At 37.3% G+C, this 14,123-nt stretch overlaps 1 protein-coding gene across 1 annotated transcript in view; it reads left to right on the top strand.

Moving 5' to 3' along the window:
• THSD7A (thrombospondin type 1 domain containing 7A) overlaps positions 1–14,123 on the top strand; it is a 267,196-nt gene that overhangs the window by 154,687 nt on the left and 98,386 nt on the right. Inside the window, exons 6-7 of the mRNA XM_014273675.3 lie at positions 11,392–11,640; positions 13,171–13,352. Coding sequence (XP_014129150.2) covers positions 11,392–11,640; positions 13,171–13,352 — 431 coding nt within the window. The remainder of the gene's footprint in view (positions 1–11,391; positions 11,641–13,170; positions 13,353–14,123) is intronic.

Here is a 14,123-nt window from a genome sequence, read left to right as displayed (position 1 = left end):
ATAAAATAAATGTCTGTGTTCACTTTATGGACTTTCACTCCTATAAATTATAAACTGTGTGAAGGAGGAAAATAAAAAAACCAAGCCAAACCATCGCAAGCCTGTTACTTTATTTATGCCATTGATTTGGAAAGCAGACAAGTCACCCAGAGGAATATGCTGTCAGCAAACAGAGGAAAGACTCAGACACACAATACAGCAGCACAGTTTGTTGGGCCCTGTAATGTATCCCTTGCTTAAAAAAAAAAAATCTTAGGAGATTCTCTGTACTTCCCTGAGCCCCTCCATGAGGCAACAGGCAGAAAGGGGGCTGTGTGTGAAGGTGGCAGGGATTAAGGTGCGTAACTTCAAGGAGATGGGCTGCAGAAAGGTGAGGGGAATAGCAATGCAGAGAGGATAGGTTGTGGAGATGAAGGAGCATAAGCCACCTTTTGTTTGTTACTGAGGACCAGATGAGAGCATGTATGTCTGCCCCTGCTTTTTGCTGTTTGTAGTGGAAGCCTCCAAGCTCACCATACTGTGAGGATTTAAAAGCCATAAGTGGTTCACTCACAGAGCGTCTGTGAATATCACAAACTTGGATAATGAGCTATACACAGTCATCTTGATTCATTAATTTGGAATTATTTAGAGCACATTCTGTTAATAAATGGAGAACAGAGAAGAAGAAAGTAATGCTGGATGAAAAACGTCTTGATAACTAAAAACTACAGGGTTATTTTTCAGGTGCATTGGGATAATAAAAATGTAAACTCTTATTAGAGAAACAGGATGCAAACATTGCTTTCCTATAGTTTTCCATTATGCCTTTAGAATTTCCATGAATTTGAAAGTAGAAGCATCCTGTAGTTTTTTATGTGATTTTGGTGGAGACAGTAATTTCTGTGGGTATGCATAATATTATTCAATGGGTGTTCCTTTCTATTGTAAGTACCTGCTCCATCATCTTACTGAGGCTGCTGTTTTGACAGTGTCTTGTCAGTATTGCTACACATTTGACATACCATGCCCAAATCTAGATTTAAGATGGAAACGTACACACCGTGCTGAATAATTGAAACAGCAATGAATGATTCTTTTTTCCACACCATATTTTAACCTCTTTTCATACAGTGAACAGTTGTTCTGTCACCTAGATGTATGGCATTCATATATTTCTGTGCAAATCATCAAGATTGGGTGCCTTTCTTGTATATAGTTTTTATTCAAATACATGTAATTGTCTTCCTTAGCAAAATATAATAGGCTATAATGTAATGAGGGCTGTACTCTATGTTCTGCTAATCTCTTGTGGCAATAAATCCTATGAATGAATAAATAATTTCCTTGAATGAATACAGTGTTGAATTTTCAGCTTCAGTCTAGAGATTATGTTGCACAGTGGTAAATTGAATTAGGCACTGAGATCTTTAATGAAGATTCTCCTGCACTGTACTTTTATACAGCTTTTCTGCCTTGTTGTCAGTTAATATTAATTGACCTCAGTGGGATAGAATAAAAGTTAAGCAAGGAGTATTTTTCTAAATTTTTGGTTTCCTATACTGATATTATAATCTGTATAGTCCTATAGGGAACAAAATAGAATGTATTCCTTTTTTAGATTTATTTTGTGTTTTGGTTTTGTTTGTTTTTTTTTGTTAAACTGCTAAGCGTAGTCTGGGACTTAGAGTATACCCTTGTTTTCTCAATCAGCTTAATAAAGTTATGGTAAGGGAGCCTTTGAATTGAGCATCCTCTTGTTCCACCTTGAGGGACATGTTGTCCCTCAAGGTGGAAGTGCACAGGACTCAAACACAGAAGCCACAACTTCCCAGAACATCAGGATTGGCTATTTCAGTGCCCAAATTTCAGCAGTCCCACTGGAAATAAAAGGTGTGGCTCACCTAATTTTGATCACATTTTTGCAAGTGCTGGACAATGCAATGGAGCCAGTGTTACTGCCAAATCTAAGCATCAATTTAGGGACCAAATCTAAACTAATGCCTAAAATACAACTAATAGTAGTAATATAAATTTCAGTAATTTATATCTTTATATCTTTATATCTTAAAGTTAATACTGCATATTTTATTCACAAAGTTTGGCATTTAGTTTTTTTTTCTTTGCTGACAGCCCTGTGAATCTAGCTGTTATTTTGAGTCAAAGTAGATTCTGATTAATGCTATGTAACGAAAATTCCCACTGATAAAGGGAAATTCCTCCCTAAAGCTTTAATAAGTCATCTCTGTAGATGCTTGCCAAATAACCTGCTCTGCCAATTTCAAAATTATCTGTAGCATGAGATGTGCATGCATGTCGCTGTATCACTGGGCTGTGAAAGATCACACTCTCACTGAGCACTTTTGCTTTTTTGTCTCCTCAGACACTCATGGTATCTGCAACAGCCCCACAGCAGCTGTTGTTGACATTTGTTTGGGTATAGTAGCACCCCTTGTTGCTTTGCCAGTGTTTTTTCTGGACACAGTAGCTGTATGTCACCTCTATCTTCTGTAGTGTAGAAAGCCTAAGTGGTTTTTGTTTATTTCAAAATTGTTTGGCAGAATTAGTCAAACTTGTGAAAGGATCATGGGAAAATAGTCTTGTGAAAAACACTTAAGTGGACAGTATTGGAATTGTAAATGAATAGAAGTGGGCTCATTGTTTGTGTGATTATAATGGCCCATTATACTGGAAGGTACTAACAGTTTCTCAGAACAATGTGCAAGATGACCAGCACTAAACAGTGCAGCTGTATGGAAAATAAAATGAGGACTGTGACATTTTCTACTAGGAAAAAGTACAGGCACTGTATTTTCAGTGACTTCTTTCAAGAAAAAAGTTGGTACCAACCATAAACTGAATCTCTCAAGCATGACTAGACTTCACAAATGACATTTTATGTCTTCGGAGTAGATCATGGAAGTTATCTAAGCTCTGCATTCAAATCACTCTATTATTATTACTGCTATCTAGTACCTGCACATCAAATAGAATTCTTTAAAATTTGATTTTATTTATGAGAAAACATCCTTTTTTTTTCTTTAGACAAAAGACTTTAGGCGAAGGTCTCAAAATCCAGCTATACTTGTGGTCCAAGAATAACACAGAGTTAATTTGATTATTTTACTTCAGAGGTTAAAGCCTCCAACAAGCTCTATGAACTCTAAGAAGAACACTGCATGGAAAATAAATAGCTTGTTGCAGCACATCAGGACTTTGTGCTTGATTCTTTTACCCATAACTCCAAAATTCCTCTTACTCATTCAGAGTATGTCTTAAAGTTCCCAGGTGGTCAAATAAAGAGCAAAGAGAATGCAATATTCTCCCCATGCAATATTAAGATCTGGATTTAATTCCAGATAACACAAAGGATTAATATTCAGCATGAATACTGCTGTGTTTCCTCAGGTGTCTTGTCCATGGGTGTGATCATTCAAAGCTAAAATTGCAAAGTAGAAAATTGCACACATGGGTCCTTATAATTCAAAGGTTGATTTGCCCTCCTGACCTAACCAGATAATTTCTGTGAGGTAGTTCTGTTAAGGATGTGAGCATCTAGGCTGTGGGTCTGCCCATGGGTCATCAGATTTCCCAGCAGCTTAAGCCTGAGCTTTTCTAGGATGGGATGCTAATGAGTGGTGTGGTACAGACTTTACCCCTTCCTTCACTGTAGAGTTACATTTATGAGAAGCAAATGTGGTCTTTGCAAACTGTTCCTTATAGTCTGTAGTCTTGTAGCAATTTACTGAGATTTAAAAAAAATTCTGAGCAAACTGCTGATTTTCTCTCCACTGGGAAAGGCAAAATGTGCTTGTACTCGGCTCCTACTTTAAATTCTTTTCTTTGTCTTAAGGATTCTTTTGGAATTGGGCCAATGTTCAGGCATGCCTGTAGGTTGTCTTGCAAGGATGCTGCCCAGCCTTGTGGCCTGTTATAATGTCGCTATATTCAAACACAAATTTGCTTACTAACTCTTTTTCAAAAGATTTCTCTAGTTTTACTTTGCCCTTCAGTCAAAAATGTCAGCCTTTGCAAGCCTGCTTCTGTGTATTTGTGTATGTGTGTAGTTTTGGTTTCCAAGTGCTAAATGAACATGTACTTTTGGTGTTCTGCAAGTAATTAGTTATTGTTCCAAGTCTTTCTGCAGATGAGTTTGTTTGGTGAAATGGGCTTGTATGTCAGCAGTTCTCATCTTGTGGCTGGTGGTAAGGGTTGGAAATCATTTTTCTAATTGTATTCAATGAAGTAATGTTTCATGAGATTAGCAAGAATTCAAGAGAAAATCCTACGGTTCTTGATGCTGTAGCTGATTGTGGGAGATGCCTGATGGTGTACAGGACTTTGCAGCTAGGAAATGGTTAAATTATTCTACTCTGAGGGAGCTCACTGTGGACTTTTTTTTTCTTTTAATCTTCTAGGTAGTTCTTGCTCTTCTTTCTTAGTATTTAGATGAAGCCTGTTACAGCATTTTGGATTTCCTTAGAATGTTGATTGTCCTTTGATCTGAAACCTTCAGAAGCAGCTGCCTTTTTCTGCTGAACTGCTGAACCTCCTCTTATGATATTTAGTATGTGTTTCTCCAGGCAGATAGCCTAGTTTTTGATTGCATCTTCTTCAGTCCTCTAAAGTTTTTAATTCATTCATTCAGTCAGTCTTGTTTGTTCAAAACATAATTGGATTCTGTCGGGGTTTTGCTTTGGAGAATGAAAGCAGAACTGCAAAAAGAATAATGAAGTTCCTTCCCAGTAGGTGGGAAAATAGAACACATTCTGACTCCACAGCTCTTCCTGATCTTGAAGGGCATGTGGTATCTCATCACTGTGACACTATTTAGTATGAGAGGGTCAAGAGGAGGAAGAATGCCATTTTTCCCTTGGTTTTGTGTGTGGTGTCTGACCATATAGACGTCTGTTGAGTGTCTCTTAATAATTCTGGCTGTGCTGAGCTCTCTGACACTCTCTGTGTCTGCTTTCCACACCAGTGGCAAGAGTAGGTTAGTCGTGCCAGGACTGGAGCAACTGGGCAGATCTGTAGGTACATCTACAAAGTCTAGAGTGACAGGAGCCAAGACCCTGTGGACATACATGATCCACTACTACATCAAACAGTCAACTAGGATTAAAAAAAAATCACAGTTTTTGATTAAAAAAATGAAAAATTTTATTTAAGTACTTTTCAGTCAAAGCCCTGTCTTTTGTTCCTCCTGAGTGCCAAGAGCTTATGTTGGCATCAATCTCCTGAACCATAGCCAGGTTATTCATTTCAGAATAATGGAAATCTCTGTATGTAATCAAATGGAAAATCAGCTAAAGGAAAAACAAATATATCAGAATTCTGAGAGAATGAGTATAGTGAATGAAAGTAAGGAATAGTAACCGTGAAAATTTCATTAATGAAAATCAAAGCTGAGCATGGATAATGGGAAAACCAAAGTTGAATGTTGATAATGGTGAAGGAATTGAGGCAAAATAATGCAGACAAAACTTATTGAAGAGACTATTTAGTTTGCATTAACCTTGCCAGATGGGCTCCATTACTTTACATCTGTACATTATAGTCAAAACCAATAAATAGCAGTTCTTGTTACATACCAATACTGAGTGAATTAATTGAATTTATTGTGAAGGACATGTTCTTCACTGTTCAATTTTAGATTTAAATTACAAACTTCACAGTGTTGCTCCATTTCATTTGAGCATGAAAAGCAGTGTATCAGGAAAAGCACAAAATCGAACTTCAAAATGGTGTCTCCTCAATACCTTGTGTTTGTGACTCCTGTTTCCATTAACTTATAGACTGTTGAGATATAGTAATGTGTAAATATTTTAGGTGTGTCCTCAGCATGAGCATTGAACAGTCCTCAAGGATGTAACTGTGTTCAAATAAAACAAGACCAAGTGTAAGGGGACTCTTGGACCTAACATTGAGACAGTCAAGGAAAGATCTTATAGAGGTGTTGAAGCTCAAATATGCCGCAGAGAAAGCAAACACAGTTATGCAAGGCCTGAAGTCAGAAAATGAAATTAACTGAGCACTTTTAATGCAAAAATAACTATCTACAATTATGAGTTGGTAAAATAGGTCTGTAATGCATTGTTTCTAAGATGATGTACCTACCAAAATCTTATCTAGGTTTAGGATGCATTTGTCTTAGTTCATGAAGGTGAACACTATGAACTCTTCAGTGCAAAGATTCAGCTTGTGTTCCAGAAGTCTGTAAGCCATAGTTTGCTGGAAAACCAGTGTATCTTGGGATGGTGTGACTGACTACCTGCTGTCTTTCCATTTTTGCCCTCCATTTGCTACTGCCAAGGCAGCTTTCCGACTTCATGGATTATTAGTTAGTTAACAGTTAGAACCTCCCAGCCATTCTGATGGATGCTGCTTTTCATCTTCTCTCATTAATTCTTCTTTCAAATTACTACTCCAGTCCAATATGGACGAACACCAGCAAAAGCAGAAAATGTCTTAGTTGTGCAAGTTATGAATGGAGTATGCTCATGCAGCAAAGAGTCCTACTGCCTAGTTTAAAACCTATTTATTTTTTCTGTTCATCTTGCATGAATTTAGAGATCAGTTGTGCTGTCATGCATTACCATGCATTTGGCTTCATGAATGCAATATACACAACTTTATTGCAAAAAACCTATCAGAAAAACCCATTTCTTGTCTAGTTGAATTTGTAGATGAGAAAATTCCAATGGTCTCTTCTATGACTTCTACACAACCTAGAAGACAACTTTTGAGACTGAGATTATAAACACTCATACAGGTCATTAGCATATAAAATCAATTTTTCCTGATTTTTTAAAGATATAAAAGTATTTTTCATTTTCTAATAGATCTTTAGAATACCTCAGAAATTTTTTTTCTCCTGACTTAATCTATTTTTTTTCACATAGTTTAAAGCTTATTTTTTACTGAAGAGAGTTCTTTCAACTGCACAACGTGCTCATTTATACACAGGTACTGTAGTGTAATTTGCTCCAGGCTTATGTGTCAACCTTTGTTCTCCCCATGTCTTTAGCCTTAATTATCCCATAAATTACTTCAAAATCCCTAGGTGTAACCTTCCTATTTTTAATTCTTAAGTGATATTTAGTTTTTATTTATTGCTGTAGAAGCACAGCGAGGCTGTGGAACGTGAGTATACACAAATTCTTGACCACATGTCTGCAGAAGAGGTTGAGCAGTAATTGTGTTCTGTAGGTTGTCCTTTGAACCTTTTTCTTTACTTCTTTTGTCTAATCTATGTCTTTGAGGTCAGGAATAGGTTTATTGTTGACTTAATAGCAACAGGGACCATTCATCCTCTGTGATGTATTGTTTTGTTTGGGACTGCTTTCTTTTTCCATCGTGTCATTAAAGTGCTTTTGTACTTTAAGCTTCATTTCCCCACTATATCTAACTGTTGTGTGAAATGGTACTTTCTCAAACTACAGCCTTAGTTCAATTTATACAATTCATTCTTCCTTGCCAAAAATCTTGGGGCATTGTCCTTTGAATATATGCACTAGATTGAGAGCAAGATGCTGCAGACTTTGTATGCTACCCCTATGCTGCTGCTTCTTGTATCCCATCAGCTCTGTTGACTTTTAACAGCATTTTTATGTAATTCATGTTCTTCTTTGAGCTTCCCAAGCAATTTTCTGGACATAGCTATGTGGGTTGATAGTGAGGACTTATTTGTGTCCTCCCTGTGCTTCTTGAATGGTTAAATTTGCATATGTTGTCTACTTAGACATTAATCAAGGGCATGAAGATGTTTGGTGCTGTTGTAGTGTGTTGTTAAGTTTCTTGTGTTATTCCCCCAATTTATGTATTGTTCTCCCCTATTATGTGTAAAATGGTTTCGTTCCCCCAGTTTTTCCCACCAGTACTAGCCTGTCAGCTAAGTTGCTATAGTAACCTCGCTATTCATAGTTGCCGATATGTAATTGCTCCTCCCCTGGTTTCCCTTATAAGTGAAAGTTGTTTCCTCCCTGGGCACAGTCAATCACCCCCTTTCTCCTCCCAGGTTTCGAGAACCTTCTCCTCTCTGGAGATGGTGGTTGGCTGGGGTCCCAGGACACCTCCTTTACCTTTTGATTATTGGTCTCCATGGAGTGTCAGTTCTGTGAAGTTCATCCCCTCACCTTTCCCGATTGGTTCCGCCTGTACCCACCCCCCTCTATAATCCTGTTTCACCCCCTATGGAAAAACTTTTTCCCGGTTGGTTTCCCCGTGTTTGGATCCCGCAACACCTTCAATAAACCGATGTTTAACCCCCGGGAAATGGTCAGCTCCGTTCCTCCCCAATACCAGCGGTGTAAGCCAGTCCGCAGCCAGCACAGCCCAAGGCCATCAGACGCCGAAGGGTGCTGGCCAGGAATTGCAGAGGGGCGTCGGCCTTTCGCCCTCAGCTAGTCGGACTCTGAACTTCGGGCCACATATGCCCCCCTCAGCATGGTGCAAAACTTCTAGTGAGTTGGGCAGTATCAAGAAATGAATGTTAATTGTTTGTCTTTATTTTCTGTTGTGTTACTTGCCCATTTGCCTTTTATTCTGTGAAAAGATTCACATCAAGTCTCCATGGCTAAACAAGACACATAAATCTATCAAAAAGTGCAGAGAGCTTTACTTAAAAGCAAGCTTTGCTTTCAGTTATTTGCGGAGATCAAATCTGTAGCATTAGGTACCACACATTGCTATGTTTTGATTTAGAATCAGTCTGCTTCTGGTAAAATAAAGTTTTAAGTAGGTGATTTTTCCCTTCCTTACTTGTTTAGAGTACAACACATATTCTTCTGCTGCCTGGAATATGAAGGAAAACTCTTGATAGTGCCATTTCCAGTTAGCTCTCACTGTTTCTCTGACTTGCTCAAGGAAAAACAAATGTTAAAAGAAAAAAGAGCAGCTAATTTGGTTGTGAAACTCTTCTTTTTCTAATTTTAGTTATCTCTGCCCTCTCACAAAATAATGTAACCGTATGTGTAACAGAAAAGAGGTTGTGTAGTGGTGACTTACAGTATCAGTTTCTTGTTGGTGTTTATGTAGTACTGCAAGTGGTTCATGGTTTTAATAAACAAATAAGGAAATAAATATAGCTCACCTTACCGCTTGCTTGTCTCCCTGATAATTTATGTTCCAGTTGCAAGAGCTTAAGAACATCCTTGTTTTATATTTAATTTTAAGTTATTTTATTTTAATTTATTTTATTTTCCAAATAGGTGAAGTGAGGAACACTTTACTCTATTGTTTTATTTTTGTTAAGAATCATAAATAAACAATGAAGTTAGTAACATGGTACAATTCTGTTTAGGTCTTCTTCATCTCCACATGTAAATAATTAGTAACAAACATTAGCCTTTCTCATGTAACACTTCCCCCCAAATAAGTTTTGAAACAGATGCCGTGCCCAGGGACTGTACACATCATTAATTACTCTCTTCCCTCCTCCCCAAAGCTACTTTGTGGTGGCAATTTTGTGCATATTCCCTGGCAATGTGCATCTATAATTAACCTCAGCCCCAGTCACAGTGAGTATAAAGAGGTTGGTTTTCTCTGCCCTCAGAGGTGTCACATTGGTTGGGAAGTTGGAAGGGGAGGATACTTCATCTGTTATACAAAAAATTTTGCAAATACTGCCCATGTTAGAAACCATAAGGAATGTGTCTTTTCTCCAGTCATTAAGATGTGTCTTTGGGGGATCACTATATGTTTTGTCAAAGGTACAGAAACTGATTTATTGATGACATACTGTAGTCCTATGCCAGATGGGGCTACATGTAGGTGAAAAAACCCATTATTAAAAAACAATTTTCTCAAAAACTCTGAGTGTCTTTCTCCACAAACAGGACATAGTTTTTGTCCTAAAGCAGAATAAAAGATGGCTATCATGTGTTAGGGCTCCCTATCACCACTACCTTTGACATAGTAAGAACATTAGAAATCTCCTTCTGAGTAGTCCCCTATGGTCTGTCAAGCCCAGCAGTGTCTCCACCTTATTGTCTTCAGTGGTAGAGGGAGATGCAATTTAAAGACCAAAAATATGACACCTGATTGTCTTTTGAAGTCCATTCATCTTGTATTTCTCCAATATCCAAAGTAAATGTATTAGGGATGATGGCTCACAGATTGGTCAACCTCTGTTTGAACATGCTGACACTGTCTCCATAACCAGGATCTTCTGCTAGCAAGATGTAGAATTGGTCTGTTTCTTGTGCATATTATGCTTTCATTTATGGTGGTTTTAAATCTCCATTTCATCAAGTACTCCTCGTTCTATTACAAAATTTTGTAAATAGAGGTTCAAAATCGTGTTGAATATATAGGCAAGACCCAATTTTGTATAGTAGTGAAATACTTGCAAATATTATTTTTTCTGTATTATTTTGTGTTCTTTTAGAGGGAAAAATCAAGTCTTTATAGTATAGTTTATAGGCCTAGTATTGAACAGAGTGCTACTTGCAGTACCAGTAAATATTTTTCCTGCCTATTTAACTGCTTCAGAAACCAGATTTTTATTGCAACCCAGACATGATAAAAAAAGAAATCTATGTTGTAATTGTAATTAAGGAGATAAACTTATGTTTTATTTAATGGCAGTTTACCTTCTCTATTTCTCATTTTTCTATTGTGAATCAAACTTTAAAATAGAAATGTTAGTTTTTACTTAGAATATAAATTTTAAAATTAAGAGTGATTTAGAGGGACAAAATCTTGCTGACAGTCTATGTAATAAGTGAATGAGGCAATCAGATAGAAAATGGGAATTAAATTATGGCCTTCGTAAGGAACAGGAAAAAAGTACTATGGGTAGCAGGGAACACTTCACTTTAGGTTAGAGATCATTCCCTGTTTGGACCATGAGGCATCACTATGGCAGTAGTTGATTAATGATTAACAAAGTAAGTTATTAGTGACCAAGCATTCAATATGTTTTCCATTGTGTTTTTAAACCATTTGTAGTCTGCAAATTAGGACAACATGACACTGAGTATTGTTTTCTCAGCAAAAACTCCTTTAGTCATTTGGGTTTTGAATTATCCCTTACTTGGAACATAGTTCCAAAAGGCAAAAAGAGTATATCTAAAAATAAAAGATAAGAAGTGAAAAATGTATGTATTTCCTCTGTTATACTTCCATACATGTAGGAAGACTTAGATTTTAAATGTATTCACAGATATGGCAATAATTTGATCACAGATATGGCAATACTGGTAATTTTTTACTATATCTTATTTTTCTGGTTTAAGTAGCTTTAATCAAAAGCCCTTTGGCTGACTATTTGGGATCAAATAAACATGGAGTAAAACTTAACAGCTTTAAAAATATTTACTGACTTTCATGTAACCATTGGCAGTGCTTTTGCTGTAGGAGTTCATGACTGTGGATGTGTGTGCTAAAAGCTGTATCGCTCTCTCATTGCAGCTTCTGCAATCAGGAAAAGCTGCCCATCACATTTCAGTCCTGTGTGATCACGAAGGAGTGCCAGGTGTCAGAGTGGTCGGAATGGACCCCCTGCTCCAAAACCTGCTTTGACATGACAACCCCTAAAGGGAACCGTACAAGATCACGGACCATTAAGCAGCTCCCCGTTGGCAGTGAGAGCGAATGCCCACAATTGGAAGAAGCAGAGCAGTGTGTTTCTCAAGGAGACGGCGTAGCACCCTGCATTACGTAAGTTGGCTCATTTCAGTTCTCCACTACTAAAATGAACAATTTCAAGCCTACAAGGCTGGTAATGGAATATCAACCAAACCATTATTAAAGAAATAATGGGTAGGACTTTATCCTTTTTCTTTATCCCTGTTTATTCAGTGTTCTTGAAAGCCCAAAGTCTGCAAATAGTTCCCATTGTAGTGTAACCAGTTCCTTCTCTAAATACAGGAAAAATAACAAGTATAATTTCTTTTCATTCATTTCAGGTTTTAAAAGACAATATTTGCACATACACAGATTCAGGCAAGATGAAAATAAATTAATTGTGTTAATTTGTCAGTGATGTTTTCCCTACATAACATTTCTACCAGAATCATTGTTTTCTGAATTTCCTGTCTGTTTGCAGACCAAGTGTTGAACACAGGAAAGGGGTGATAAACATCTGGTTAGCTAACAGACTATTTTAGTGAGAGTTGTATGCAGCACAAGGAAGGCCCTAGATGGGACGTGGGAGAGGCTAACAGTGACAGCAAATAAACCTTAGGAGAAATGACAGCGAGCACTTTATGATTCAAGAGATTGCTCTAATCCTTACCTAATCAAAATTAATATTAAAGTCCCAACTGAGTTTTTTCTTTATCAAACTACGAATAGGATCTGGAGAAATGTCACTTGATATTAAGCATCTTTGACTGTGATATATATTTTTCATATAAGAGTTGAAATATCATCTTTCTTTATCTCCAGCTGCATTAGGAAGCACTTTGCTGTACTTAGCCTTAAAGTACTTGTTAGGTAGGGAATTCTGTGGCATTTCTTGCAGTTCATAATCCTGATTGGGGTTTTAACTGTGAGTCAAAGATCTTTGCTGGGTATTCACTGATTAGAAAGCTTCCAGATTCTCATCATTCATCAGTACCCAGCAGGGATGCTTATACTGCAGAATGATCTTCCTTTTAACTGTGAAAAAGAGAACTTACTGAAAAGTTGTCCTGAAGTCATAATAAAAAATATAATCATAGTTTCACCTTGATATCCAGGAGAAACTTCTTGTTTCAAAGATAACAATAGGCTTTTGGGTTGTTTGGGTGGAGGGAGGAGGAGTTGTGAGGTTTTTCCCTCATTTTTTGGCTCTTAGGTTTCTCAGCATTCCCATCTCTTTCATATTTTGGATTTTGTTTATGCAAATTGTCAAGCTGTAAGCAAATGCTGAGAGTCACCGTCTTGAAAGTTATCTGAACATGGAGTATACATCTCTGTATATCAAGTTTTTCTCCCCTCAAATAATATATTTATATGTGGTATGTTTCAAGAATTGAACAGAAAAGATCCTCCTAAAGGGTAATGATTTTAAAACCTAAATAATACAAAAAAAGTTTTCATATGCATGAAATGTGAGATTTAATGCACCTTTGTGTGCAAGAAATTGTGGTGCTCAGGCCTTTTATGAAATTTATGAGGTGCTGAGGCGTTTCAGCTTGTGTGATTGAATGCTGTGAGAGATGGCTTGATGGTTCCTAGAGACCCAATTACCCACGTGTGGCGCAGGTACGGCTGGCGCAGCACTGAGTGGACGGAATGCCGCGTGGATCCTCTCCTCAGCCAGCAGGACAAGCGGCGGGGGAACCAGACCGCGCTGTGCGGAGGCGGCGTCCAGACCAGGGAGGTGTACTGTGTGCAGGCCAACGAGAACCTCCTCTCCTACCTGAACACCCTCAAGGAGAAAGAAGGTAAACTTGATTCAATTGCAATGAAATTAGTGTGAAAATCAGAGCGTGTCAGCATTCCAGAGCTCTTTCACAAGCTTTCATTGTCTTCTGTCATGAGTGCCTCCTTACCTTTTGAGTAACTGCTGTTCTTTAAATTCAGATTAAAACACTTAATTACTGTGGTAAAGATTTCATTCTCTATGCTGCAAATACAGATTCCAAATATAAAGTCCTACAAAATACTATTTCTTAGTGTCTACTGAAAAATACTGTGCAGGACAACTTTCCATAAGAAAGAACATGAAAAGGAGGGTCAGAAGTCCTAGACTTGGTATTTTCATCTACTGTAAATTTCTTGTGTGTCCTTCATCTGGGTGATGAACTTGTGCTGTTTGACGTGCAGATGGAATATGTAAATTCTGGCATGTAAGCTCAATATAGAAAAATGCAAAAATATTATTAGATTTAATTCACAGGGAACTGATTTTCTTTTTTTCCTTGATTTGGTCAAGTTTTTAAGTAGCTTTCAGTACTTCAAGCCAATATAATTTATTTGGTTTATTTACCTAACTGAGAGAAGAGATTTTTCCTTGTCACTGTTAAAGCCTGCACAGGTTCTTAAGAAAAGAGAGAATATCTTAGAACACAAAATCTTTTATTAATTTGGTAGTATACATATTTTAGAACAACACTTGAATGTTTTACATTACATCTACTCCTGTATAGTAATGCAGAACTATAGATTCAGAAATCAGTGAATTAAGCTAAATGCATTTAACTTTTTAATTAAAT

Source organism: Zonotrichia albicollis, chromosome 1 (genome assembly GCF_047830755.1).
Source record: "Zonotrichia albicollis isolate bZonAlb1 chromosome 1, bZonAlb1.hap1, whole genome shotgun sequence".
In the NCBI taxonomy this organism is placed as follows: domain Eukaryota; kingdom Metazoa; phylum Chordata; class Aves; order Passeriformes; family Passerellidae; genus Zonotrichia; species Zonotrichia albicollis.
The sequence above is the reverse complement of the archived record's forward strand: the minus strand, read 5'-3'. Positions and strand labels throughout refer to the sequence as shown.